Raw genomic sequence first — 25,966 nt, forward strand, 5'->3', positions numbered from 1 at the left:
GCAAGCGCGAGATCTGGGCAGAACTTTACACCCATGTAACCCTTCTGAGAATACAGGGGTGGCGGGAGTTCAAGGAACAGGTATGTTAACTTAACAGGGGCACTTCCAAAGGCTCAGCAGGCACAGATCCTTGAACAGGGGTTGAGACTTTTCCCTCAGGTCCAGAGGTCTAATCACTGAAGAGGGCGTTCTTGAGATCAGGACAGAGAAGGGCTTCGCCAAGAATTGCCTGGGTGCAATGTTGGTCGGCTGCAATGGTCATCCTTGAGATGCATATCTTTATAGGGGGCTCACCTCAAACTATGTCGACCGGCTACAGTAGTGCTTCTAGCCAGAATTTGGTCTGGAGCCGCCACCAGGTCCACCAACATTATGGATCTGCAACATTCAAATGGACAGTGGCCGCCAAATTATTGACAGGCACTGGCCAAACATTTTGGCAAGCAACACCCACTCCGACTCACCAATGTGGACTGGGACCAGACAGTGCCAGCCTAACATCTGAGGAGGGGATATTGGGGAGGGCGGGTGAGGGGGGGTGGAGGGACACAGACACGAAAGGAGAGGCTTTGCCCCAGAACAGGCATTCCATATACAGCAATTCCAGACCCAAGATGGTAGGCCAAAATACAACATGGCAAATGGCAGGCAGAAATCTCGTGGCACAGCCATTTTAAAGTATACTCATAACATTGTGCAGTAAAACGAAAAAAGAGCACAAGTAAAAAAGTAAAAACATGGACTATATCTGTGGGCATCAGCACATCCTGGACACAATATAATTGTAGCCACAAAGTTGCAAAAGAAAAGCCTATAAGGATACAAAGTAGCCTAATCATACTTCATTTTCAGGTGAAGTGTGCAGCTTTCAAAAGACTGTCGCCCAGTAATGATAGTCTTAAGGAATAATCAGTAAAATTAACACAAAGCAAGGGAAGCAAAGCAGACTGCTTCATTTACCTCAACAAAGTCAGGTCAGGACCTAAAACAGCAAAAAGAAAGTGTCCCATAGAAGAACAAGTTACTTACCAACTGGTAAGGTTCTTTCGATTTGGTGTTCCTCCAACGTATTCCACATCTTTGACATGTAATGTCCACAGGTGTGCACTTCAGAAACTTTTTTCGGCAGAGGGCATCCGGCGTCGATTCGATGTCCCTCGAAGGCCTCCGTCAAGGGCGACGTCGCCGGATGTTATAAATGGGACGCACGGCACCCGTAGCCTCAATTTATGTTTTTTCCCCCATAACGTGTGCCACCAATCCAATACCTGTTTGGCTGCACATAGCCTTGCAGAAACATAAGCTGCAATTGCATAGGAAATTCTCCAGAGGGGCAGCCTAGGAGGGCGATGTGTAATACGTTGGAGGAACATCCAATCGAAAGAAAGTTACCAGGTGGCAAGTAACTTGTTCTTCGAATGGATTGTGTCCTCCAATGTATTCCACATCTTTGACTGACTCCCAAAGCAGTAACATAAAATGAAGGAGGGAAAATAATTTTGAGTACCCAATCAGATGGCAGAATAAAGAACCGCCTTCCCAAAGGCCATATCGTGACCATGGATGGAATCCAGGGAGTAATGTTTAACAAAGGTGTGGATAGAAGCCCATGTGGCTGCATTACAAATATTCATAATAGGAACACGCCGTTGTAGGGCTGTGGAAGTAGCCACGCCCCTAGTAGAATGAGCTCGCAATCCTTCAGGAGGGTCCTTACCCACCAATCTGTAACATTCAGTAATGGGGACGATAATCCACCTGTACAAGGTCTGCTTGGTAACAGCCTGGCCCCATCGGTGTCCAGCATATCCCACAGAGTTGATCGTCCACTCTGACCCTGGCCATCTTAGAAATATAAAATCTCAGAGCTCTCCTAGGATTCAACCTATGGAGTCGCTCCTCTTTCTTAGAAGGATGAGGAGCAGGATAGAAAGGAGGAAGAACCACCTTCTGGCTCAAATGAAATTCAGACACTACCTTAGAAAGGAAGGACGTACCCATAGTACAACCCTGTCCTTGTGGAACACAGTAAAGGGCGGCTTAGATGAAAGTGCCTGAAATTCACTCACTCTGCGAGAGGAAGTAACCGCAACTAAGAACACGGTCTTGAAGGGCAATAATCTCAAAGGACAAGAGGGCAAAGGTTCAAACTGAGCACCCATCAGAAATTTCAAAACCAAATTCAAATCCCAAACCGGCACCTGGAAAGGGGACGGCGGGAACACATTAGTCAGTCCTTTAAGAAATTGAGAAATCAAAGGAATCTTAAAGTAAGAACATTCTTCAGACGAGCGCTTAAATATATACAGCGCCGCCAGGTAACCCTTAATGGTACCAACTTGAAGGCCCCTGTGGGCCAAAGAAAGTAAGAAAGACAAAACCATAGGAATGGAATACTGAAAAGGATCAACATTCTGTCGTCTGCACCAGTGGCAAAACCTACGGCAACAGTACAGGGATTTCGATGCTGGCCTTCTGGCCGAAAGCAACACCTCATCACATCATCCGGGAGGTCCCAATCCTTATATCTCAGCCTTTCAGATACCAAGCGTGAATGTAGAGTCCTGACATCTGGATGGAGAACCTGAACATACTCTCACAAGAGCAGATCCTCTTGGTAGTGAAGACGGCGTGGAGGGCAGGTGGACATTGCTAGAAGGTCCGGGTACCACACTCTCCTGGCCCAATCAGGAGCAATGAGGATCATGTGGGATCCGAACCTCCGTAACCTCTGTAACACTGGAGGAAACGCGTACAGCAGTGGGAATGACCAATCCACTACGAATACGTCTCCTAAGGCTCCTCTCGGAGGAAATTCTCTTGAGCAGAATCTCTCGCACTTCTGGTTGGCATTGGTGGCGCAGAGATCCACGTGTGGGGTTCGCCAAAGGACGAAGATCGACAGAAGTACTTCCCGAGGCAACTCTGACTCGTGAGACTGTGCTCTGCCTGCTCAGAGCATCTGCCGCTGCATTTGCGTCTTTGGCCAGATGAACTGCCGAGAGCGAAATTCCCTGCTGGATGGACCAGAACCAGAGCTGCATTGGCTCTCTGCACAACGGGGGTGACCCTGCCCCCCCCCCCCTTTTTTGTTGAGGTAATGCATGGCCACTGTGTTGTCCTTCATGATCAGGACACTTTCTTCCCCGCCCACCACCCACAGAGATGGCAGAAAAGCTTTCAGGGCTAGCCTGATGGCCCTCAGCTCCAACAGGTTGATGTGGAGTTTGGACTCGGACAGACCAACGACCGCTGGGGGTCAAGTCGTCGGCATGAGCACCCCATCCTGTGAGGGAAGCATCCGTCACTACAGTCACCTCCGGCCATGGTTGCCAAAACTGCTCCCCCTTTATCAAGTTCCCATCGTTGGCCCACCACAGAAGATCCTTGGAGACCGAGAGTGGAATCTGAACGGGATCCCTCATCTTGCCCGAGAACTGCGTCCACTGCATCCTGAGGACCCATTGCAGGGATCTCATCCTCAGCCGGGCCACCAGCACCAGAAAAATACAGGATGCCATGAGGCCGAGCAACCTTAAAAATTCGAAAGCCGGGAGGACTCTGGACATGTTGAAACTTGTCCACCATCTGCACAATGTGATGAGCCTTCACCTTGGGAGACGAGAACTTGCCCAACGACGTGCCCATCACAGCCCCGATATACTGGAGCTGTTAGGAAGGTGTCAGCTGCGACTTCTTGAAATTGAGGGAGAAGCCCAGCTTGTGGGGGGAGCGCCAGGTGACACCGAGGTGAGCCAATGCTTGCTCGGGAGAGCGCGCACAGATCAGCCAGTCGTGCAGGTAGGGGTAGATGTGAATTCCCCCTCGCCTGATATACGCTGCCACCACCACCATTAGCTTGGTGAAGACCCTCGGGCGGAGGTCAATCGAATGGCAGGACCCGAAACAAAGTGCGAGTCACCAGCCGCAAACCTCAGGTACTTTCTGTGCTTGGGATGAATCGGCACATGAAAGTAAGCATCCTGTGGGTCCAGAGACACCAACCAATCCTGAAGTTGAAGTGCCTAGAGGACTTGAGAAAGAGTGACCATCTTGAACTTGTCCTTCCTGAGAAGTTTGTTCAACCAACCCAAGTGTAGGATGGGTCTCAATCCACAGTCTTTCTATGGGATAAAAAATAAGGGGAATACCATCCCTTGTTCCTCTCCGCTACAGGCACCAGTTCTATAGCGCCTTTCTCTAGCAGGGACAAGATCTCCTGCACAAGGAGCGGATCCAAAAGCTTCAAAGAGAGATTCCCCAGTGGATTGTCGTGAGGCCACTTTAGGAAGGGAAGGCAGTAGCCGTGGGCAATTGTATCCAGAACCCACGCAACCGAAGTAATGGCGCACCACTCTTCGAGATGCTGAGACAGTCTGCCCCCAACCGGCGAACCATGGGACATTGCCACATGACTTATGGAGCGGCTGCGGCAGCACCTGAAGGCAAAGAGGCAGCTGCCTGAGTGGCCTTGGCACCTCTATTTCCCCGACCACCACAGGAACTTTTACGCTGACCCCTTTAACTGGCAACGCCTCTCGTTCTTCCAAAGGAGTAGTAACGAAAAGAACCTTCCCTCTACTGCTGTCCCCTAGGACGAAAAAAGGCAGAGGTTGACGCACGGCAGCGCTTAAAGATTTCGCCGCAACTTTTGAGGTCTGCAACTTCTCAAGGCTCGCGTCAGCCTTGCTGCCAAACAAATGAGCGCCATCAAAGGGCATGTTCAAAAGATGGGCTTGCACATCCGGAGCAAAACCAGACTTCCGCAACCACACAAATCTGCGTATAACAGTGCTCACAGCAATGGACCGCTAAACCCTGTCGGCCGTGTCCAAACCCGCCAGAAGGGATTCACACATGGCATCATTGCCATCTTGCACGAGAGCCAGGAAGCCATCCTTATCTTCCCCCTCGGGAATATGCTGAGCTGAAAGAGCAACAGTTCCACAGCGTGTGTGAAAATCCTGCCAAGGAACAAGTGGAGTTGGCTTATTTCAATGCCATACTCCCCGCAGAAACACCTTTTGTGCCCAGCCGTCGAAGCGTTTGTCGTCCCCATCACGAAGGATGGTAGGGTACGCTGCCTGCCTCTAGGTGGCCGTAGCCCGCCTGAACCACCAAACTCTCAGGAGGGGGGGTGAGACAAAAGGTAGCTGGGGTCGCTACAGGAAGGGCGGTATTTTTTGGTCAATGATTTGCAAACAGCCGAAAGAGATTCCGGTGACTGGCAACCAGCCGCCACCCTTTTTTTTTTTTTAAGTAAAATGTCTGTTAGATCATCTCGCACAAAAGCTTCAGGCGGACTGGACCAGCCCAGATACTCCGTGACCCTAGCCATGAGCCGCCTGTAGGACGACTGTGCATGAGCCCCAGGCTCAGGCCTGCAAAATTACACTTCCGGAGAAGTGTCCAACACACTGGCATCATAAAGTGTTTGCCTCAACTCCTCTAATTGACTGTCTCCAGAAAAGACAGGAGCCACATCAGGCTCAATAGGGTCCATATCAAAGTCTGACCTTTCCTCCTTCTCAAATAGGTCATCTAGAGGGAGGTAAAAGCCCTGCCTCGGGATAGAAGAGGGTCTGGACTCCACCACCGCATCACAGACTTAGAAGTAGCCTTCCTAGGAGGATCCACAGTATCCGGGATCTCCAATTGTAAATTTCAGGCAAAAAGTCCCAAAGGTGTCGAGGGCGCTGAAGACTTCAGCGTGGAGAGCGCCGACGGCTATGGTGTCGACAACAGCGCAGAGGGCTGGAACAAAGGCAAAGCTTCAATGTCGGTATCCAAAGGACACAGCACCAACGGAGTCCACGCTGACCTTGAGCCTTTACCGGGTTTTTGCGATCTCACTGGAGACGAGAACCGAGACCTGGAAGCACATCTCTTGCGAATATCCTGAGCCTTGTCCGAACGGGACCTCGAAGGTTCCCGATGAGCGTCGCGTCCAGGACCCAAGCCGGAAGGCGTGCGAGCCACAGTACGAGATCGTTCCTTGCCGGCTTCATCAGAAGGCGTGGACGGAACTGTGCCCGGAGATTGGAAAATCCTTAAAATCTGCTCCATAAAGGCAGTCCATTCCTATGGAGGCGAAGACTTTTTTCGGGCAAGCCTCTTTCCTCGCGGCTCCATCCTCAGAGGAGGACGGTGAAGGCAACCGGTGACCGTGCTTCCTAGAATGCCGAGACAAGGAGCACGAATGGCGGGAACCACTCCGGGGCCGAGACCTCCCCGGGACGCCTTCTGACGTGGAGAGTCACCCCTCGAATCGTCGGACAGATTTACGGGACTTACTGGGTTTCGAACCCCTACCTACCTGAAGCTTTCCCTTACACTCCCACAAGGCCATAGCAGTTAGCAACTGGCATTTGGAACAGTCTGTGTCGTGACTCTCACCCAAGCACCACAAACAAATGCAATGCGGGTCGGTAATCGTCATTTTCGATTTGCAGTCCCGGCAAGTCTTGAAGCCAGACCGCGGAGTCAGAGGGGTTGAAGAAGAAGCCATATTCACAAGGAATACCCGAGGCGCGCTGAGTCTCCGAAGCAAACAAGTTTGCGGAAAAAACGGAACAGAGGCAACGGGCGCTATGCGTCCTATTTATAACATCCGGTGACGTCGCCCTTGATGGAGGACTTTGAGGGACATCGACCAGACGCCATCGACGCAGGACGCCCTGTGCTGAAAAAAGTTTCCGAAGTGCACAGCTGTGGACATTACATGTCAAAGATGTGGAATACGTTGGAAAAGACAATCCATTCAAAGTCTATAGGAGAAAAGCAACACAAAGACATCTTCACTAACATGGGGGCTAGCATGGTCTGGTACCAGTCAACATCCAGATCACAGAGCGTCTAATGCTGGACAGATGTGTTGGGCAGAGGCTGTCCATGATTCGAAAGTCTACCAGTTTGAATGGTGCAGATCTTTACCATTCTTGGTGTTGGATGCGGCTCACCTTGAATCCTGGAAAAAGTGACTTTCAGCGATTCATCAGATCTACTTTGGAGCCAATACCCCTACAAAAAAGGATCATTTTGTTGAAAACCCGGAATGTCTAGTAGCCATCCAACATTGTTTTCATCAACTGTCCCGGCGAAGCCCTGCTCTTTTGCCGATTTCCAAAAGGCCTTCATCAGTACTTCAACCCCATGACTGCTAAGCACACTATTGAGAGCAACCAGTCCCGACCCCGTGCTTGAGGCTCCTACCCTTGTAAGCATTCATAGGTGTTCCAGAGCCACCTTCCAAGTGGTTTAATCGTAATCAAGTAACATATGCTGGCGGATGCATAAAAGTCAATGAAGCAACGATTCAAAAAGAACAATCTTTACTAACACATTAGGTTGGGAAGGCTTGGGCAAAAGAATAAAAGCAATACAGATTGTTTTTTTACTGTGAAAACTAATATTGAAATCAGATTCAAACAGCACAGCGAGTCGGAAAGAGTGATAGTAGGAGTGTTACCATTTGAAAACTTCCCACAGGGCCTGTTGAAAGCTCAAGCAGGAAAGGGGGTGGCTGGTCACAAAGAAGGTAATCTGACAGACATCAATGAACCTTGGCATTTACAGCACAGAACTCACCTGACTGACTTCACTGTCTGTCGATCTACCCCTAACCTTCTTGTCATCCTCCGAATTTTCCTAGGTTAAAAAAAAAAGGTGTTAATTGAAGGAAATTATTTTTCCCAAAGGGCACTTGCAGGTCATCTCTGCAGCTGCTTGCACCCGTCATCTTACCGTTGTATAGTTGGCGGGGCTGGGCGGAATAGGAGAGCTTGATGTTGTGGAGGTAGGAGTGCTACTGGATTGATTAAAGATCTCATCCTCCATATGACTGTGTCCAGGAGGTGATGTAGCTACCAGCGCCTGTGCTGAAATAGCAATGTCTATGTTAATCAATTGTAAAACCATGTAGTAAGATCAAGCATATATGAAGAAATGCAAAATATGCATCAACAGATCATTTGTCAGTGGAAAGGAATGAAATAGTCAGGATAAAAAAAAAAAACAACACATTCATTTTTGCAACTTTCCCTCCATTGACTTCAATGAACCTCCCAGCTATGTGCTATGTCTTTAACCATTGCCTGACTTTTGAGCCAAGTAAAGCTTCACTTGCCTTTCACATTCATTTATTTTGTGGGCACTGTTCAGCCCACAACAGTATCAATGCAGGGGGACACTGTACCATTTAATAGTTTCCTGTGTTTTTGTGTATAACACACAAATGTCCAGTAGAGTGCTGCAGGAATACTACACACCCCCGTTTACTTTGTTTCCTATAATATCCTGTTCTTGTTCATGTGCCTACAACAGGCTGGTAGCAGTGAACCGTTTCACAATTATTTTTCACAACGCACTACACCATGCACCATCTTTTTACTGCATTAAGCCTTTTAGACTATACCCCTATTTTCCATGTGGGTTAGATCCTGTTTGGCGGTTTTCTGCCCGTTCCATCTAGAAAACTTCATATAAGAGCATGCATTTTCCAGCGTCCCACTCTGTTCTTTCCTAGACCAGTGCTTGGAGTAGCTGTAATGTTGGAAAGGAGTTTGAGACTGTCTGGTCCCACTCAACAATGATGTCCTGGGAATTTCTGTTGATAGGCAGATGTGGGGTGTGTGACCGTTCTTCATTGACCAGCCCTTCCCTGTTTGATTGGTGTAGATCCTTGCCATTGGTGGACTGGGGGGGCCCACAGTCTGAATTTGAAATAACAAGATCCCTGCATCCATTACTTAAGTTGTCCACTGGAGCCAAGAATCCGAAAAGGAGCCTGCATTGAATACCCAGAAGACTGCTGCTAAGGACAACCAGAAATGCCAAAGTGTTAGGAGGGTTTTTCAATGTCGCTACCTGAGGAAGGACTTGGAAACTGCAATCTACATTAGCATGGTTATTCACAGGTCCAGTTGAGTAAAGCCACTGTTAAGTGGAGCTGCCCAAGCAGCAAGGCTGAGCTAAGGAGGAAGAAGGCATTGTGTAGTACAGCGAACACGCAGCAGACCAGGCAAGTATAAGACCCACGCAGGTAAATTATGAAAATACCATTTATTACATGACTACACAAAGGCACACCTTAAATATTTCAATGTAAGAACATTTTAGAACATGCATACAACTCAGTAAGGTCACCCGCTATGGGTTCAATTTTACAATTCTAAGCAAGTATGCATACAAGACATGCATTGATTAAAGTCGGGAGAATAGATGTTAAGCACATATATCTTGGCCTTCTAATAAGGCTCCAGGCCCCATAAACTAAAACTTGTGGAGTCCAGCCCTATTCTGCACCAAGTCTCTCAGTCTTTTAGATGTCGCAAAAATGTTCCTATGGGAGAGGAGTAGCCAGGAGGACCCACTTAGCTAGCATGGGCAACGTTCAGCAAGTATAGGGCAAACAGAACAATGAAAAATAGGCACTTCCGTCCAGTTCCAACAATAGGAGAAGCAATTACCAACCCTATGGTTCTTGAGGAGGACCCACAGAAGTACTGACCCATGCGCCGTTGTCCTGGGACTGCCCCATATAGAGCTACGGTAAGCAGTACTTCAAACCCCTTGCAAACCTCATGGGGAGTGGGGCAGTTCAAGTAACAAAGTATAACAGGCCCCTAAGCACCTTGAAAGTTAGGAAAAGCCCCAGGTGACCGAACATCGCTGGGGAAAGCAAGACTCGCCACTGTGGTAGCCATCTAGGGTCGTGTTGTCAAGGGCACACATTACCCATCATCTTTAGATTCCTCTGGAGAACTCACTATAACGGGGGAGGGGAGGTGGCACCCAGGGCTCAGCTGCATGATGGATGGATGTGCTTCTTGCATTAGCTCCAGTGTAGGGTCAGGAGGCACCAGCAGCTCTGTGACTGACCTTCTGTTGTCCTGTCGGCTCGTCTCCTGGTGGAGGGCAGCACATCAGATTGCCAGAGCCCCAGCAGAGTCAAGGATGCCCACAAAAAGTTCCAGCTAACCAAATGGCTAGAAGTCCTTACAAAGACTCATGCAACCAAAAACAGGCAATAACCTTTGAGTAGGACAGGTGACTAGTTGGTCCCACCAGTCTTAGAGAGGAAGGCGCCTTGCAGAGGTCTTCCTTGTTGAGGTGAAGGTCGAGGTAAACAATGCGGTTGCCAATGCTGGTTCCTGCAGTCCACCAGTGCCCATGTCTTCTTTGGATCTCTACAGCTCCAGTGGTAAACATGGTTCTTGGGCCCAGCTCATCTCCTTATAATCATAAAATGGTGATGGGGCAATGTTAGTGAGAATTCTCATGTCTGTGCTAATTCCCTTCAACCTTAGAGACCCTAGCTCTTTTGCTGGACTTTAGGACTTTCTAATGTTAACGCTGGATTGAGCGAGACCTTTTTCTCCCTCTCTCCTGTGTTTTAACCTGATTTGGATTATGTGTGTCCTCTGTATTTGGAGTCTGACAAACTCCATAGATATCTACTTTTTGTATGGTGACACACAGCACCTGCGGTGCAGTGCCAGAGAAATCCTTTAGATTTCTCCTAAGGTGTAAATACCTTGTCTTGTGTGAACTACTGTTTCCAAGAATAGTAAAGTGAAATTGACTTTAGTTACCTTTTCTTTTTGTAGGTCCAGCACATACCATCTTATGTGGGGTGCTGGGGGGTTACCTAGTAGCCCTTTATCCTACAGTCTCATGTAACATTTTTGATGTTACCCTCACTACTCTGAATGGCTGATGACAGTGGTTTAATTTTCCTACCATTGTGCTTTTCTACGGCAGGCTGAATCCTCCGCTGCAGTACAGCACCCATTGGTGAAATTTTTTGTCAAACTGGCCTGGTCTTAGTTTTCTGTTTGTGAGATCTTTCTTGGGTTTTACTCTGAGATGAGCCATGCTTAAAAGGTGAAGGTTTTGGGACTTGAGGCAGAGTCGACCACTTGGAAAAATACCGGACGAAGAAACTGAACTAAGCATTCTGCATCCTCCTGGACCTTCAAATTGTCCGGTGAAGCACTGCTGCTGTGCGGAAACTCCTTTTTCAATATGACAGAGAAGCTCCGGAAGGGAGGACTTCTTCCCTTGGGTTAGTGGGACCAACTAACCCCGAGACTAAGACCACTGGACCATCTACTCGGACTGGCTGTACTTCACTGCTGCAAGAACCGAGTGCCAGGGGTCAAGAAATCCATAGTTGAGAGCAACATCTGAAATCCGGATAGAAGCTCTAGGAGTCTCCTAATGACCATCCAGAAGCAGGACAACCAGAGCTCGAGTACCCTCACCAGAGTGCAGAACCCAAGGAGTGAAGGGAGCCCAACTGGTATCCGAGATCCGCGACAGTAAGGTTTACCAAGCGCAGAAACCACAAACCTGCACTGAAAAGACGCGTTAGTTAAGATTTTCACAGAACTGGTCAATCTTACTGACCTGGGTCAACCCCAGAACTTTTTTGCTTTAGTAGTGGGATATTTTTCCTTAATACATCTGAGTGGGAACCTTTTTCCACACTCAAAGAATCGTTTACTGTTTTTATGGGTGTTATTTGCTTGACTCTCCACAGTGCATTTTTTAAGTTATCCTCTTTAACAACTTATTGGCAACAAGTGCCTGTTGTTGCTGGGTTGCCCTAGGGGCACCCCTTTTAATTTTCTCTTGCTAACCTTGAGTGAACTACAGACCCCATGGGTAGAAAGGATCTTTGGATCCCTTTTACATTTTATTCTGTGAGGCCAGCACACCCTACCTTATGTGGAGTGATGGGGAGATGCAATGTATACCATTTCACATTAAAACTAAATTTTTACAGGGACAAGCTTCGCTTCAATAGCTGGTGGCAGTGATCACTTATATTAATTTGGCGCACCTTTACCGCGGGCCGTGATCAAAGCTGCAGTAAAGGCACCTAAGGGTGCTCATTTTACCAAAATAGCCCAGTGGTGGTCTTTCGCCATTTTAGTGTTTCTTGTCCTTTCTTCTTCCTTCCCCCGACATCCAGGGTGGTAAATTCCTGTGTGTGATTTTTATCTTCGGCTCCAGTCTGTGGGCAGGAAGTGAGGGCGGAGTCAAAAACACCAGAGGCCTTTGTCTTCCTCCTTGCCTGAATGGGGACAAATCCCAGTTTGGGGGGTGGGGGGAGGGGGAGAGGTTTGGCTTTCCTGATTGGACAACCAGACGGTGCCTTCTTGGAAAATGCGGGGAGAGAATGCAGACGTTGTGCTGCACTTCCTATTAAATACTGCGAACCTGAAAGCCTGCAGTGTAACCAGAGCCTGCTGTAGCCCTTCTTTCCAATCGACCTGGGGACTCCGAAAACGATGGCCCCGACCAAGAGCCTGGTGAGTCCCACTAGACTCAAGAAGACCTGCATTCTGTGCCATCCCAGGTGTTGCTGCAAACTTGCATTGCTGCACTACCCCAATACCCTGGGACCTCAAGCCACTGTGCGGTGCACGGTCTTCTGAATTCCCGAATCTCACTGAAACTTCATGGGCATCCTGGTGGATCTCCAGAGACACTAAGAGTGCTGGACCTTTGTAACGACAAGAATTCAACTGCAATTTTTTGTCTCTGCCTGTGCTTCTGGAAAAGGCACCAAATCTGCAGAACCGCTTTCAGCCATGAGGAAAACATTGCCTAAAGCCTTCAACGATCCCGGCTGCAAAGTTCCTTCTGAGGTCTTGTTTTCAGTCACCACGACAAGGAATACACTGAACGGTTATTTGGCTGCAGACCCTGAAGTCCTCCTGCTGCAAAATCATCTTCAATGCGGAGGTACTATGTTGGCTTTGGTATGTACTTACCTTAAGTCTTAGGATTTCTGTGTAGCTGTGGGTTGTTTTCTGTGATGGGGAGGCCTCTCATCCAGTGCAACCAGTTCCACTGCTAGAATCCTGCTAGGATGTCTTCTGTGAAGCCCCTGGACACTCTTCTAACTCAGAAGTAAAGAACTCGCCTGTTTGACTTTTACTACTTTGGAACCTATCCTGGCATTCCAAGATTGCCGCCGGCACCGAGTAGACGTGCCGACGGCACTCTCCGGACCCGGCTGATGTGAGGTGCCCACCGCCCCATCAACAGGCTACAGCAGTGGCCAGGAAAGACCTCCGGGGAGTGAGGAAGAGGCGTGGAGCTGACTGGTGCTGTCAGGCAGTCTGTGCAGCACTTTGGGCGCAGCGCGGCAGAGAAGGGAGCAGTGGCCGGCGGGAAGAGAACGCGCGCAAATGCGCCACACGGCGAGGGGCGGCATCGAGAGGAGCCGGGGGGCTCTCGGAAGTAAAGGTGCACAGCGAAGAGTGAGCCGTGAGCCCAACGGGGCTCTAGAAGCGGGCTGCAGGAGCAGGTGAGCCTGCGGAAGCCACTTCACGGTCCGCCCCTCCCCCCGTGGCGAAAGGGAGAGGAACGCTCGGAGGGGCCGCGGCAGTGCTGTGCTGATCAGAGAGGTGTCGTGGAGCGCAGGAAGGCGAAGGAGCCCCGTAGAGGTACAGGCGCGGCGGGGCACCGGAGGGGCCAAGCGGGAGAGTGAGAGCTGGTGAAGGCGATACAGAGATGCGCCAGCCCCTCAGACATGGCAGCACTCCATGATTGAGAGGCCTGCCGCTTCGAGACATCCTGCACCCCCATACCATGCGAGTAGGAGCAGCGTCAGAGAAGCTGGGGAGCAGGGGGAGACTACCAGCGGCTAATTTGAGACCCAGAGAGTGAGTGGAGGGCAGGGAAATTGCCCCAGGCAGGGGGCAGAGCCGGCCCCCATATAGCCCCCTCCGAGAGGCAGGAGCATTGGAGAGTCCCGCAGTGGCTGGAAGAGGTTGAGGGCCGCGCGGGGAGGCAACAGGGTGCCAACAGCCATGCAGTGCGGCCCTGAGGTGGACACGGGGACAGGCCCGAACAGCGTGCCCCGGCTCCCCATTGGAGTGTAGAAGAACCCGGCACGAGAGTTGCATGGGAGCGGGATACCCCCATGTCGTTTGAGGATCTGAGTAAGGAGACAGACCGGAACTGTCTGGGGGAAAAGGAAGGACTGGCGTAATCTAGGAAGCCCCAGCTGAGGGTGTAAGAGAAGCGGCATTCTGCAGTCCACCACCCCTTTGCTACAAAGCACAGCGGTCTAAGCACATAAAGAGGATCGCAGTGTCTGACAGCTTACACCCTTTGTGGCATTAAATTCCAGCCTTTCCAGGAGGAGCGGGGGGGGGGGGGCAGCAGCGGACTGACCCTCACCTGCAACCTACAATCTGCCTTTCAGGAGCGTTATAAAGGCGTAAGATTTTAAGATTTAGGGAAGTGAGCAGCATGACCACCAAATCCAAAAGTAAATTGGGGGGGGAGATGAGAGGGTTCAAGCCGCGGTTGGCACACTCCCTGCAATTTGGCCAGTGCATACCCCAAGGGAAGGCCCTGGGTCATCTCGTGAGAAGCTTGGGGAGGATTCTGATCAGGGGGTTTTGGAGGAACAGACTGGTGTCCAGAGGGGAATTCCTGGGGGAGCCGCACACCCTACAATTGAACTTGGCAAAGACCTTCCAGGTCCAATTTCAACTGATGAGAGCAGACCTGAATGAAGCCTTAGGAGAGATAAGACAAGAGACGCGGCAATTGGGGGAAAGGACAGACACTCTGGAAAAAGGCCTCCAAGAAGTAGAGGACGAAACCACAGCTAACAGTGAAGCCATAGAGAGGTTGGGCGTGGCTACAAGAAATCTTGAAGTCCAAATGGAAGATTTGGAGAATAGATCCCGAAGGATCAATATCAGAGTGAAATTTCTGCCAGAGTCAGTGTCAGACCAGGACCTGAAAGCGGTGCTTCAAGGCATTTTTGCCAACATCCTGGAAGAAAGGGGACCCTGAGAAGATTGAGCTGGACCGAGTACACAGAAATGGGCGGATGACCAAAGGCCAGATGGCGAGACCTAGAGACCTCCTGGCAGCTTTTGCTAGATAAGCCCAGAAGGAGGCAGTTCTTCAAGCTGCACGGCAGCGGGAGTCCATTATGTTTAAAGGGCAGCAGATCGCATTGTTTCAGGACTTGGCGAGTAGCACGCTCATGAAAAGGAGACAAATGGGCCCACTGTTAAAAGTTTTAAATGAGAAGGACATACAGTACAAATTGACATTCCCGTTTGGCCTGCTTTTTGAATGGGAGGGAGCTCAGAAGCACGTTACGTCCCTACAGGAAGGGGCTGATCTCCTTCGCATAGAGTTTGATGAAACTCCACCGAGCTCAGGTGCACGAGGCACTACAGTGCGCACCAGGTTGAAACCCTGGGGATGGACGCCAGTGGGAGAGAAAAGGAGATAAGGTGGCAAGGATGGCATGAGGCAGCGAAAAGAAAATTCAAGTGAAGAGAGGAATGAGACATCCATTGGCTCCTGAATTATGAAGGCGGTAAAAGGGGTGGTGGGCCTCTAAAAGGAGAACTGAAGCCATGGGCCACAGGAGGAGCAATAATTTTGGGTACGGAAAGGGCAGAGATGCCAGAGTAAGGAGTGGTGAGCGGGGAAGGGGGGTGTCCTTCCAGGGAGGGAGGAGGAGAGGGGGACAAGGGGAGGCGGGGGCGAGTCATTCAAAGAGGGGAGGGGAGAGAGGGCAGTGGCTCATAGAAAGGCCCAAGTTTCAAGTTCTAACTCCTTAAGTGGTTAACGCATAATGTGAGAGCTGAACTCCCCACTAAAGAGGGTAAAGCTGGAGCACTCTCCGAGAAAGGAAAGACCCGATATTATGGGGCTCCAGGAAACGCACCTGGTATTCAAGGACCAGGGAAGGTTGAAGCTGAGGGGATTTGATCAGATTTTTCATGCCTCAGGACAAAGTAAAACAAGGGGGGTAGCTCTAGCCATTAGAAACACAGTTCACTTCAGAGTTGAAACAGTGACGAGAGATAAAGAGCGGAGATACATAGTAGTCAGGGGGAAATATCAGGATACCCCTTACACAATTGTGGTAATATATGGCGCCAACTCCGTTCAGGAACAGTTTTTGCTGCAGGTACTGAAAGTATTAGAAGAACAATCCTGGGGGCAGATTGTGTTGATGGGAGACCTGAATATCGCTTGGGATAACGAGGGGGACAGAAAAGGTAAAAGTATGAGAGGTGGCGGGGCGGTGATGTCGACTGAATTGAAGGAAAAGATCGGTAGGCTGGGATTGACGGATGTATGGAGAGAACTATGGAGAGCACTAAAGGGGGAAGAGGAGGGTTACACCTTATCTGGGGTTCATGGATTATATATGGGTATCAGTGAGGTGCAAGCGGGACCGATAGGAATAGCGGACCATAAGATAGTCTTGGTGGTTCTGGACCTGGGTAGAAGGGTGAGGGGAGTATGGGGCTGGAAATTTCCAAGGGCAGTCCTGAGAGACCCGGAAATTCGGGGGACATCGAAGAGAAGATTATGGTCTTCGATGTTAATAGGAAGGAGGATACGGCAGAGGAGGTACGGTGGGACGCATTCAAGGCTACTATCAGGGGGGACCTAATTGCAGCAACTGCTTTTCGCGTGAAACAATTAAAGGCTTTGGAGGCTCAGAGTCTGAGGCGGAAGCGGCTAGACAGGCAGCGGGTAGGACCCCATCCCGGATAGCCATGCGGGAATACAGGAAAGCGTTGAGGCAGTTAGAACTTTTGCGTACCCAAAAGGCAGAGGGTGCACTACTAGCTGTGAGACAAAAATATTATGAGAAGGCAAATAAGGCTGATACGCTTTGGCACGGCTACTCAGGGGAAAAGGGCAGAAAATGCTATTACTGTGTTAAAATTGGGCACTGGGGAAAGGATCACAAAGCGGGAAAAATGCAGGAGGCTATAGTGGGGTATTAGGACTCCCTTTATGCATCCCAAAACCCCCTTAGCGATGCACAGGATACGTTTTTACAATCTGTACAGCTACGGGAAATTGATAGGGAGACAAGGGAAGCCCTAAACCGAGAAACACGGAAGAGGAAGTTCGGGGGGTGATTAGAGCCCTCCCTATAGACAAAGCCCCAGGCCCTGACGGTTATACCGCAGCCTTTTATAAACTGTTTATCATGCAGCTGGCCCCGCAACTGACCTCTCTATTCGATAAGTTTCGGCAGACAGGTAAAATTGCCCCATCCATGGAGGAAGCAAAGGTGACTCTTGTTCTTAAACCACATTAAGACCCAGAAGAGAGATCAGCCTATCGCCCCATTGCCTTGATCAATATCGATGCCAAGATATATACAAACATTCTGGCTAACAGGTTGGATGCCATTCTCCCTTTAATACACCTCGAACAAGCGGGTTTTGTCAAAGGCCGGCAAACCGCAGACAATATCAGGCGGGTGGCCCATTTAGTCGAAAAGGTCCAGCGAACCTCCACTCCCGCGGTCTTGGTGGCACTTGACGAGAAAAAAGCTTTTGACCATGTGGAGTGGTCCTTTCTGTTTCGAGTAATGGAAAAGATGGTCATTGGAGAGGGGGTGTGTGGGGGGGGCGGGTCGGTGATTTCTGACAATGGTTCAGGCCAATTACCAAGCCCCGTCAATTAGAATAATGGTGAATGGGACAGCTACCAGACAAGTTAATCTACAGAGGGGAACAAAACAACAAGGCTGTCACTATCCCCAATCCTTTACGCAATTTATTTGGAACCACTGTTGCAAGTGATTAGGGAGACGCCGGAAATAAGGGGCATCCAGTTTGGGGGGCGGGGGGCAGGGGGGGGGAACAACAGAAAGTCGCAGCCTTTGCTGATGACATGTTGCTTATGTTGACGACGCCGAGAGAATCGATCCAAGTTAGCTTGTCCCTGTTGGAAAAGTTTGGGGAGGCCTCAGGGCTAAAGGTGAACGCTAACAAATCGGAGGTCCTAAACCTAACGCTTAGGGGAATGGAACGGGACGAGTTAAGGGGGGGGCACTCATCTCCTATGGATCCCGGGAGGGATCAGATATTTAGGGGTGAGAATCACATCAACGCTGGCCGGGTGGTACTCAGCGAATTTTCCCCCTCTCCTTAAAGCAATCAAGAAGGATTACCAAAGGTGGAGAGGCCTTAGGGTATCTTGGTTAGGGCAGATTGCAGCGGTGAAGATAGTAACACTCCAGCGACTGTTGTATTTATTCCAGGCGATCCCGCAGCCTGTTCTCTCAAGCTTTAAGGAACTAGGGACCCTGACTAAAGAATTTGTATGGGAAGGGAAGAGACCAAGGGTGAGTGGTAGTTTACTGATGGCTCCCAAGAGAGAAGGAGGCTTAGCTTTACCAAACTTTAGGCGGTATTATGAGGCAACTCAGCTACAAATCATTAGGGAATGTTTGAAAGGGGAAGAAAGTCAGCAAGAGAAACTCTGGGTGAGAATGGATAGGGCGGTAGCCCACCGCAATCTATCGGAAGTGCTTTAGCTCCCTAAAGAGCATAGACCTCGGCACCTTTATGAAAGGAACAAGTTACTTACCTGTAACTGTTGTTCTCCAGCATGGGTCTGGCATGGATTCACATGCTCATGAATATTCCCCGTCGTCAGGCTAGGAATCCTCGGTAAAGAAAAAACCAGTATCAGTTTCGTTTCTGATCTGTCTTTCGTAGTAATAACCAATCACTGGTCTCTGCGTCATACTGACCACAGCCAATGACTGCCCTCTACCTAAGCACCGCCTCTGGCACCCATCTTCAGATTTGGAAGCACGTGAAGTGGCAGTATGACCAAGTGAAGAGCCGCAGAGGGGTAGGCGGGAGGGTTCGCATGTGAATCCATGCCAGACCCATGCTGGAGAACAACAGTTACAGGTAAGTAACTTGTTCCTTCTCCAGCATGGGGTCTGGCATGGATTCACATGCTCATGAATAAAGAATACATAGCAGTACACACATGCACAACCACGGGAGGTGGCAAAGGCTCAACATTAAGCATTACATCAAACTCAACATTAAGCATCTTACCTCCTCACCAGGCTCACCTCAGGCGAACAGGTTGCGCAGCACTGCTTGGCCGACCCTGGACTCCTCCCTGGAATCCCGATCGACGCAGTAGAATTTCGTGAAGGTGTGCGTCGACCTCCACGTAGCAGCCCTGCATATGTCCAGCAGGGGCACACCAGAAAGGAACGCCGTGGTAGCTGCGATCGCTCTGGTGGAATGGGCTCTCGGACGGCCAGGCAGCGGTCGGTTTGCCAACCGATGACAGTACATGATACAGCCGGAGAGCCATCTGGAAATGGAAGCCATCGAGAGAGCCTTCCCCTGATTGACAGGTCCAAAATTCACAAAGAGTTGTGACGTCTTCCGAAAACACTTCGTGCGGTCCACGTAGAACTTCAGCGCTCTAGCCACATCCAGCGAGTGCAAAGTCCTCTCAGCCGGCGACAAAGGCGACGGGAAGAACACAGGCAACACCAAGGGTTCGTTGAGATGGAAGTCCGACGGTACCTTGGGCATGAAGGAGGGGTGCGTCCTGAGCACTACCCTCGTGTCGTGAAAAGTCAAGTACGGGGCCTTGCAGGAAAGGGCCTGGATCTCTCCCACCCGTCGTGCGGAGGTGATGGCCACAAGAAACGCTGTTTTCCACGACAGAAACTTCAACGGGGCCGAGTGCAGAGGCTCGTTTGGAGGTCCCATGAGCTTGGTCAGCACCACGTTGAGCTCCCACGCCGGGGCCGGCGCCTTCACCGGCGGGAACGATCTGAACAGTCCCTTCATGAACTCATTCACCAGACGATGAGACCACAAGGACGTCCGGCCCGTGGTTCTGGTGTATCGGGAGATCGCAGCAAGATGAATCTTGGTGGACGCGTGTGCCAGTCCAGCTTTGGCCAGCGTCAGCAGGTACGGCAGTACCTGGGGAGCCGTAATCCGTAGAGGGTTAATCTTCTGTGCGTGGCACCAGACAGAGAACCTCTTCCATTTGTGTCCATAGCATTTAAGAGTCGAGGACGCCCTGGCCTTTGCAAGAACCTCTCTGCAGTCGGCCGGTATGTCGTATCCTCCAAACTCTAGCGCTGCAGGAGCCAGGCCTGCAAGTTCAGCGATTTCGGGTCGTGGTGGAGGATGGCGCCTCCTTCCCTGGAGAGTAGATCCGCGTCCACCGGCAGCTTGATTGGCGGGGACGCTGACAAGTCCAGAAGGTCGGGGAACCATATCTGCCTCGGCCACGTAGGTGCGACGAGGATCATCCTGCACCGTGACCTCTTGAGCTGGTTGACGAGCCGGATTAGCAGTGGCAAAGGAGGGAACGCGTAGAGGAACAGGCCCTCCCAGGGGAACGAGAAAGCATCGCCCATGCTCCTCGCCTGGGGAAACCTGCTGGCGAACCTCCGGCACTTGGAGTTTGTCGCCGTCGCGAACAGGTCGATCTGGGGTGTGCCCCACCGTCGGAAGAGGCGATCCACTAGATCCTGCCGTAGTTCCCACTCGTGGCACGAGCGCAGCTCCCTGCTGAGTGAGTCGGCGATGGTGTTTTTTATCCCTGCCAGATGAAACGGCACCAGAAACATCCTTTGGGCGACGGCCCAATGCCACAGGTCCTGCGCCTCCTTGGACAGTGCTGGGAACTGGTTCCGCCCTGTTTCCTGATGTAAAACATGGTGGTGGTGTTGTCGGTGAAGATCCTCACCACCTTGCCCTTGAGGGACGGAAGGAAGGACCTGAGGGCCCAGAACACTGCTCGGAGCTCCAGGACGTTGATATGGAGGGACTTCTCCGTCGGGAGCCAAAGGCCTCTCGCGTGCAGATTTTCGGTGTGCGCTCCCCACCCTTCCAGGGAGGCATCCGTGGTCACTGTCTCCTGGTGGTCTGGGGTCTGGAAGTCCATGCCCGTCGTCAGATGCGCGCGGGTGCCCCACCACCGGACCGCTCGGCGGAAACTCTCGTCGAGTGTGATCCTCTCCTCGAAGCCGTCCGTCGTTTGGATCCAGCGCGCGTCCAGGAACTCCTGCAACGGGCACATCCGGAGCCTGCACATGGGAATGAGGTAGATGCAAGAAGACATCATTCCGAGGAGGGACTTGATGGACCTCACCTTGGCCGCGTCGGAAACCAACATCCGCTGTACCTTGCCCAGGATGGACCTGGTCCTTTCCTCCGACGGGGAGGCCAGAAGGGACACTGTCGAGCTTCGCTCCCAGAAACAGTGCGTTTTGCGCGGGTACCAGGTGGGACTTGGCGTAGTTCACGGAGAATCCCAGGTCCGTGAGAAGTTGGACGGTCCTTGCCGTGTGCTCCACGGCGAGCTCCCTCGTCTTGGCTCGGATGAGCCAGTCGTCCAGGTAGGGGTAGACGTGGATCCCCTCGCGGCGCAGCTGCGCCGCCACCGGTGCGAGGCACTTGGTGAATACCCTGGGTGCCGACCGTAGTCCGAAGGGGAGGGCTTTGAACTGGTAGTGACGCCCTTGGACCACAAACCTGAGGAATTTTCGGTGCCCCTTTAGGATGGGAATATGGAAGAAGGCATCCTCCAAATCCAACGACGACAGGAAGTCTCCTTCCTCCAGCTGACCCAGGACGTGCTGGAGGGTGACCATCCGGAACTTCTGCGCCTTGATGAACTTGTTCAGACGTCGCAGGTCTAGGATGGGGCGCCATCCTCCCGTCTTCTTCTTCACGAGGAAGTATCTCGAGTAAGCTCCGGAGCCCCGAAGCCTCTTTGGGACGAGTTCGATGGCGCCCTTCCCGAGCATCGCCTTTACCTCCAGGAGAAGCTGAGGGACGTGAAGCTCTTTCCTGGCCACGGGGGGGACGAGCGGGCACCTTCTTTGAAACTCGAGCGCGTGGCCCCGGGCTAAGGCGTCCACCACCCAACGGTCGGTGGAGATGGACTCCCACACGCTGACGAAGCTCGCCAGCCGGCCTCCCACCTGGGTGCTTCGGCGGGGGCCCGACCCCACGGCCGGTTCAATCCTGTTTCGACGAGGCTTTGCCGCCTTGACCTCCTTGGTGACGACGGCGGGGTCCGCCAGACTTGCCTCATCCTCTGTAGGCCTCCTGAGACGAGCGGGCCGCTTGACGGTAGGTGGAGAAACCGCCGCCGGAACCTTTGGAGGCGCCCTTGCCTCCGCTGCTCCGAAAGGGCGTCCGCCAGCAGGGGAGCCAGTTTGTACCATAGCTCCCTGTCGTAGCGGGCCACGATAGCCAAGGCGTTGGCCGCTTTTTTGCGTCCCATAGCGTCCAATTTCTTTCCCTCGCTGTCCGGTGGGGAAGTCGATGTGGAGGCTGCACCCCCCCGCTTTCTTCCTGGCCGCCGCGGAGACGACGGAGTCCGGGGTATGCTGCGCCCGGAGGCACAGGGGGGCGCGTCCGGGACCCGGTACTTCTTCTCGTACCGGTCTCTTCTAGCTGGCGTCGTGGAAGGGCGAGGCCCTCATCCCAAATGTCGTCCAGTAGAGGCACCGCGAGGACCGTCTTCCTCTTGGCCTCGCGCCGTTGATAAAGGAATCCTTCCTTTTTCTTCTCCTCAGGGCAGAGTTGGAAAAGCTCGGATGCCCTGGCGATCATGGAGTGGAACGATCCAATCTCGTCGGGCGGAGAAGCCCTGGTGGGAGGTGACGACAGCAGATCCTCGTCGTATACCTCGTCGTCCGTACCCGTCGCTGCCGTGTCAGTCCCCGTATCATCCCCTCGGGTGGACGGGGAGGAGGGCTGGACGGGTCACGACGGCTGAAAAGGAGGTGGAGGGTGAATCCTTCTTTTCTTGGGCGGGGGAACACCCGAAGGTCCCGGTTCAGGATCCCCCGTCGGCAACGGTAGTCTCGTCCTTATCTCTGAGCATAAGGACTGTATAGCCAACAAAATGGCCGCCGAGTTGTCTTGCGGCGCTGGCAGAGGGGAATCCGACGGGCGATCAGGGGCCCCGTCGGCACCCTCGACGATGTCGTCACCTGCGTCGGGATCCATCCCGACGGGCCGGTCTTGATCCACGCCAAGGCCGTGGCTTAAGACCTCGATCAGCTCTTCCTCCGAGGTTGGAGCCGAATCTACGACGCCCTGCCCCCCCCCTTTTCCTTCCCCGCCGGGGATTTCACGGGGGTCCTATCGATGGGCACAAAAGAGGACTCCCTCCGAGGTGGCAGGGAGACTGAGCCCCGAGATCGCCACCACTGGTGTAGCCTCCACAACAGTATCGATAGAGGGCTTGGCCGGATGGATTAAGGCCTTCACCACCTTAGGTGCGCTCACTGCCTTATCCTTGAGGGGGGGGGGGGACACTGCCTCGCTCCCCCTCCGATGGGGCCTTCGAGCTCGACCGGGGCCTCTCCAGGAGCCTCGCCGGGTGCTCGCCCTTCCTCTTACCCGACCCAGAGCGTTGGCTCGTGGCTGAAGGTGCCGGGGAGGGTGCGCCCTGCCTGGCGCCCGTAGAGCCCGACCGTTCGGCGCTCCCGGTGCCAGCGGACTCGCAGTGCTTGGCCTTGTGTTGGACCCCCGTCGCCGGGGCGTCCTCAAAGGTCTTAGAAGACCGCTCGGATTTCTTCCTCTTCTTCTCGCCTGATGGGCTCTTCCCTTCCAGCCAGTTGGCGAGGCGTTGATGGCGGTCCTTCATGGTCCGCTCCGACATATTGCCGCAAAACGCACAGTCCTTCTCCACGTGGACTTGTCCTCATGTAAGCAGTAGAGACAAAAGGAGTGTTCGTCCTCCTTAAAGATGTTCTGCAGCTGGCATCCAGGGCAGACCCTGAACAGCTTTCCGGGCGTCGAGCTTCCCTTCTCCAGGGCCATGTCCGGGCCTGAGAAGCTTCTGGAGTCCACCAAAAACGTAGCTCGACGAAATCTTCACCCTTGAGGGGCGCAGACGAATCCGACACGGGTCCCCGTTGATCGGATGGAGAGTCGGTGGAGCTTCAGGCTCTTTTGACTGAAAAAAACGAGGTTTTTGAGAAAAAACGTGAAAAAATAGCACCAACGCTCGAGAGCAATAGCACGAGGATCCCAACACATGAACGTGCGGTAAAAATCTGAAGATGGCTGACAGAGGCGGTGCTTAGGTAGAGGGCAGTCATTGGCTGTGGTCAGTATGACGCAGAGACCAGTGATTGGTTATTAATACGAAAGACAGATCAGAAACGAAACTGATACTGGTTTTTTCTTTACCGAGGATTCCCAGCCTGACGACGGGGAATATTCATGAGCATGTGAATCCATGCCAGACCCCATGCTGGAGAAGCACTATAACTAAGTTAATGGCAGATACTTGGGATAACATGGTGGGATCTAAGGGAATCACTTCATACCCATCCCCATTTACCCCCTCTTTGATAATGGAGACTTCACCCCGGCCTGGAGAAAGGGGCTTTTGCGAGGTGGCAGGAGGGAGGTTGTAGGAAGCTATATGACATGTTTCGAGGAGGAGAATTGCTGTCGTTTGAAGAATGTAAACGAGAATTTGCAATACAAGAGAAGGAAAGAGATACGCACAGATAAGACATTGGGTACTTCACCTGGGAGTTAGTATGGCAGCAACTAGGGAACCAACACAGTTTGAAAGATTTCTACTAACCAATGACGGTACGAAAGGCCTCATTTCTAATATCTATAAGATCTTGGATAGCTCGCATTCGGACCCTCAGTAGGCTCACATGCAGAAATGGGAAAAGGTGCTAGGGAGAGAAATCAGTAGGGCTGAGTGGGAAAGATTGTGGAGGAAGATACCTAAATTGGCTAGAGCGTCCCAGCTCCAGGAAGCGTGGTATAAGATTTTATTCGGGTGGCACTATACTCCTGCACGACTTCACAAGATGTTTCCCACAAGATCGGGTAGTTGTTGGAGGGGCTGTGGTTCAGCAGGAACAGCAGAACATATTTGGTGGAAGTGCCCAAAGATTGCATCTTTTTGGGGAGAGGTACAAAGGGCGCAGGAACAGGCCTTTGGCCCAGGGATGTACGAACTCCAATACAGATCCTCTTGGGCATCCGTGGGGCCTCCGACGAGGGGAGAATCAGAGGAAGGGAGAAAGCAAAAGTGATCCTGACTCTTGCAGCTTTGTTGTTGATAGCTCAGAGATGGAAAAGCCCCGAGATCCCCATGAAACAGGATTGGCTACGGAAAATTTGGGATATAGTGGCCTTGGAGTGGGCAATTTACACCATGGAGGATAAAGTGCAAAGCTTTGCTGCGGATTGGGGGAGATTGTGACTTTTCTTAAAGTTACTACAGTGTGATGTGGTGCCTGCAGCGCCTGAGACTACTTGAGCTACAATAAGGTGGGGGGACTGTCTGGAAGAAAGAAGATGTGGGTTTTGAATGCTCGTCATTTTGGGGGGGGGGTTGGGGAAGGGGTGGGAGGGAATGTTTTCTTTGCTTTTGACTTGTTGTAAAATTCAGTAAAATTCAATAAAAGTTTTTTTTAAAAAAGAACCTATCCTGACGCTGCCTGTTGGATACTAGATACTAGTGCGCCCCCCACCCCCTTCTGCCACTGAACACTCATTCTCCAAGAATAAGGGAAAGACTTAAGTGATTGGGCCTTTTGCCTAGAAAAGAAAGTCATTGTTTAAAAGTTGATAACTGTAACTCTAAGAGTGAACAGTTACAAAAGTTCTTATCTTTGATGTGTGATGCACTATTCTCAAAAGTATGGTAAACATCTCCTCTTTCTTTAGAAACTGTTTTGTCATTCTATTAGAAAGTAGATGTGAAGGTATATTACTCTCCTGTAATTAGGTTGTGCCTGGGGTTTCACAAGATTATTCCTCCAGGGTAATTGTAGGAGTGTCCACCTGTTGGTATTACCAGTTTATTCCTGTTAGGATAATTGTGGGAGTGTCCCCAAACTAAGTCTTGCTTCCGCTGACTTGCTGTTAGCCAGTTCAGAATAAGTCTGGATTACATTGTTGCCTACCTAGAATAACTGAGTCATTCAGTAAAGAGTAATATTAGGGTTTACTTTCCCTGTGCCATCTAACCCAGAGTCTGTGGTTCCAAATGTCCCTTAGAAGCCCTACAACGGTCACTTGTACAGTTGGGAAAGATCTAACTTGGACTCCTTGTGAATTAAAAAAGTAAATGGGTTTTACTTACCTTGAGCGAGTGGTATGCCATC

At 51.4% G+C, this 25,966-nt stretch overlaps 1 protein-coding gene across 4 annotated transcripts in view; it reads right to left on the reverse strand.

The window, feature by feature from the left end:
- The window catches only part of CNOT3 (CCR4-NOT transcription complex subunit 3), a 1,293,124-nt gene that overhangs the window by 624,276 nt on the left and 642,882 nt on the right, over positions 1-25,966 (reverse strand). For all 4 annotated transcript variants that reach the window (XM_069637964.1, XM_069637947.1, XM_069637956.1 and 1 more), the window contains exons 10-11: positions 7,744-7,877; positions 7,588-7,647 (exon numbers count right to left, since the gene is read on the reverse strand). In XM_069637964.1, coding sequence (XP_069494065.1) covers positions 7,588-7,647; positions 7,744-7,877 — 194 coding nt within the window. The remainder of the gene's footprint in view (positions 1-7,587; positions 7,648-7,743; positions 7,878-25,966) is intronic.

Source organism: Ambystoma mexicanum, chromosome 1q (assembly GCF_040938575.1).
Source record: "Ambystoma mexicanum isolate Mex_15411 chromosome 1q, UKY_AmexF1_1, whole genome shotgun sequence".
Lineage (NCBI taxonomy): Eukaryota > Metazoa > Chordata > Amphibia > Caudata > Ambystomatidae > Ambystoma > Ambystoma mexicanum.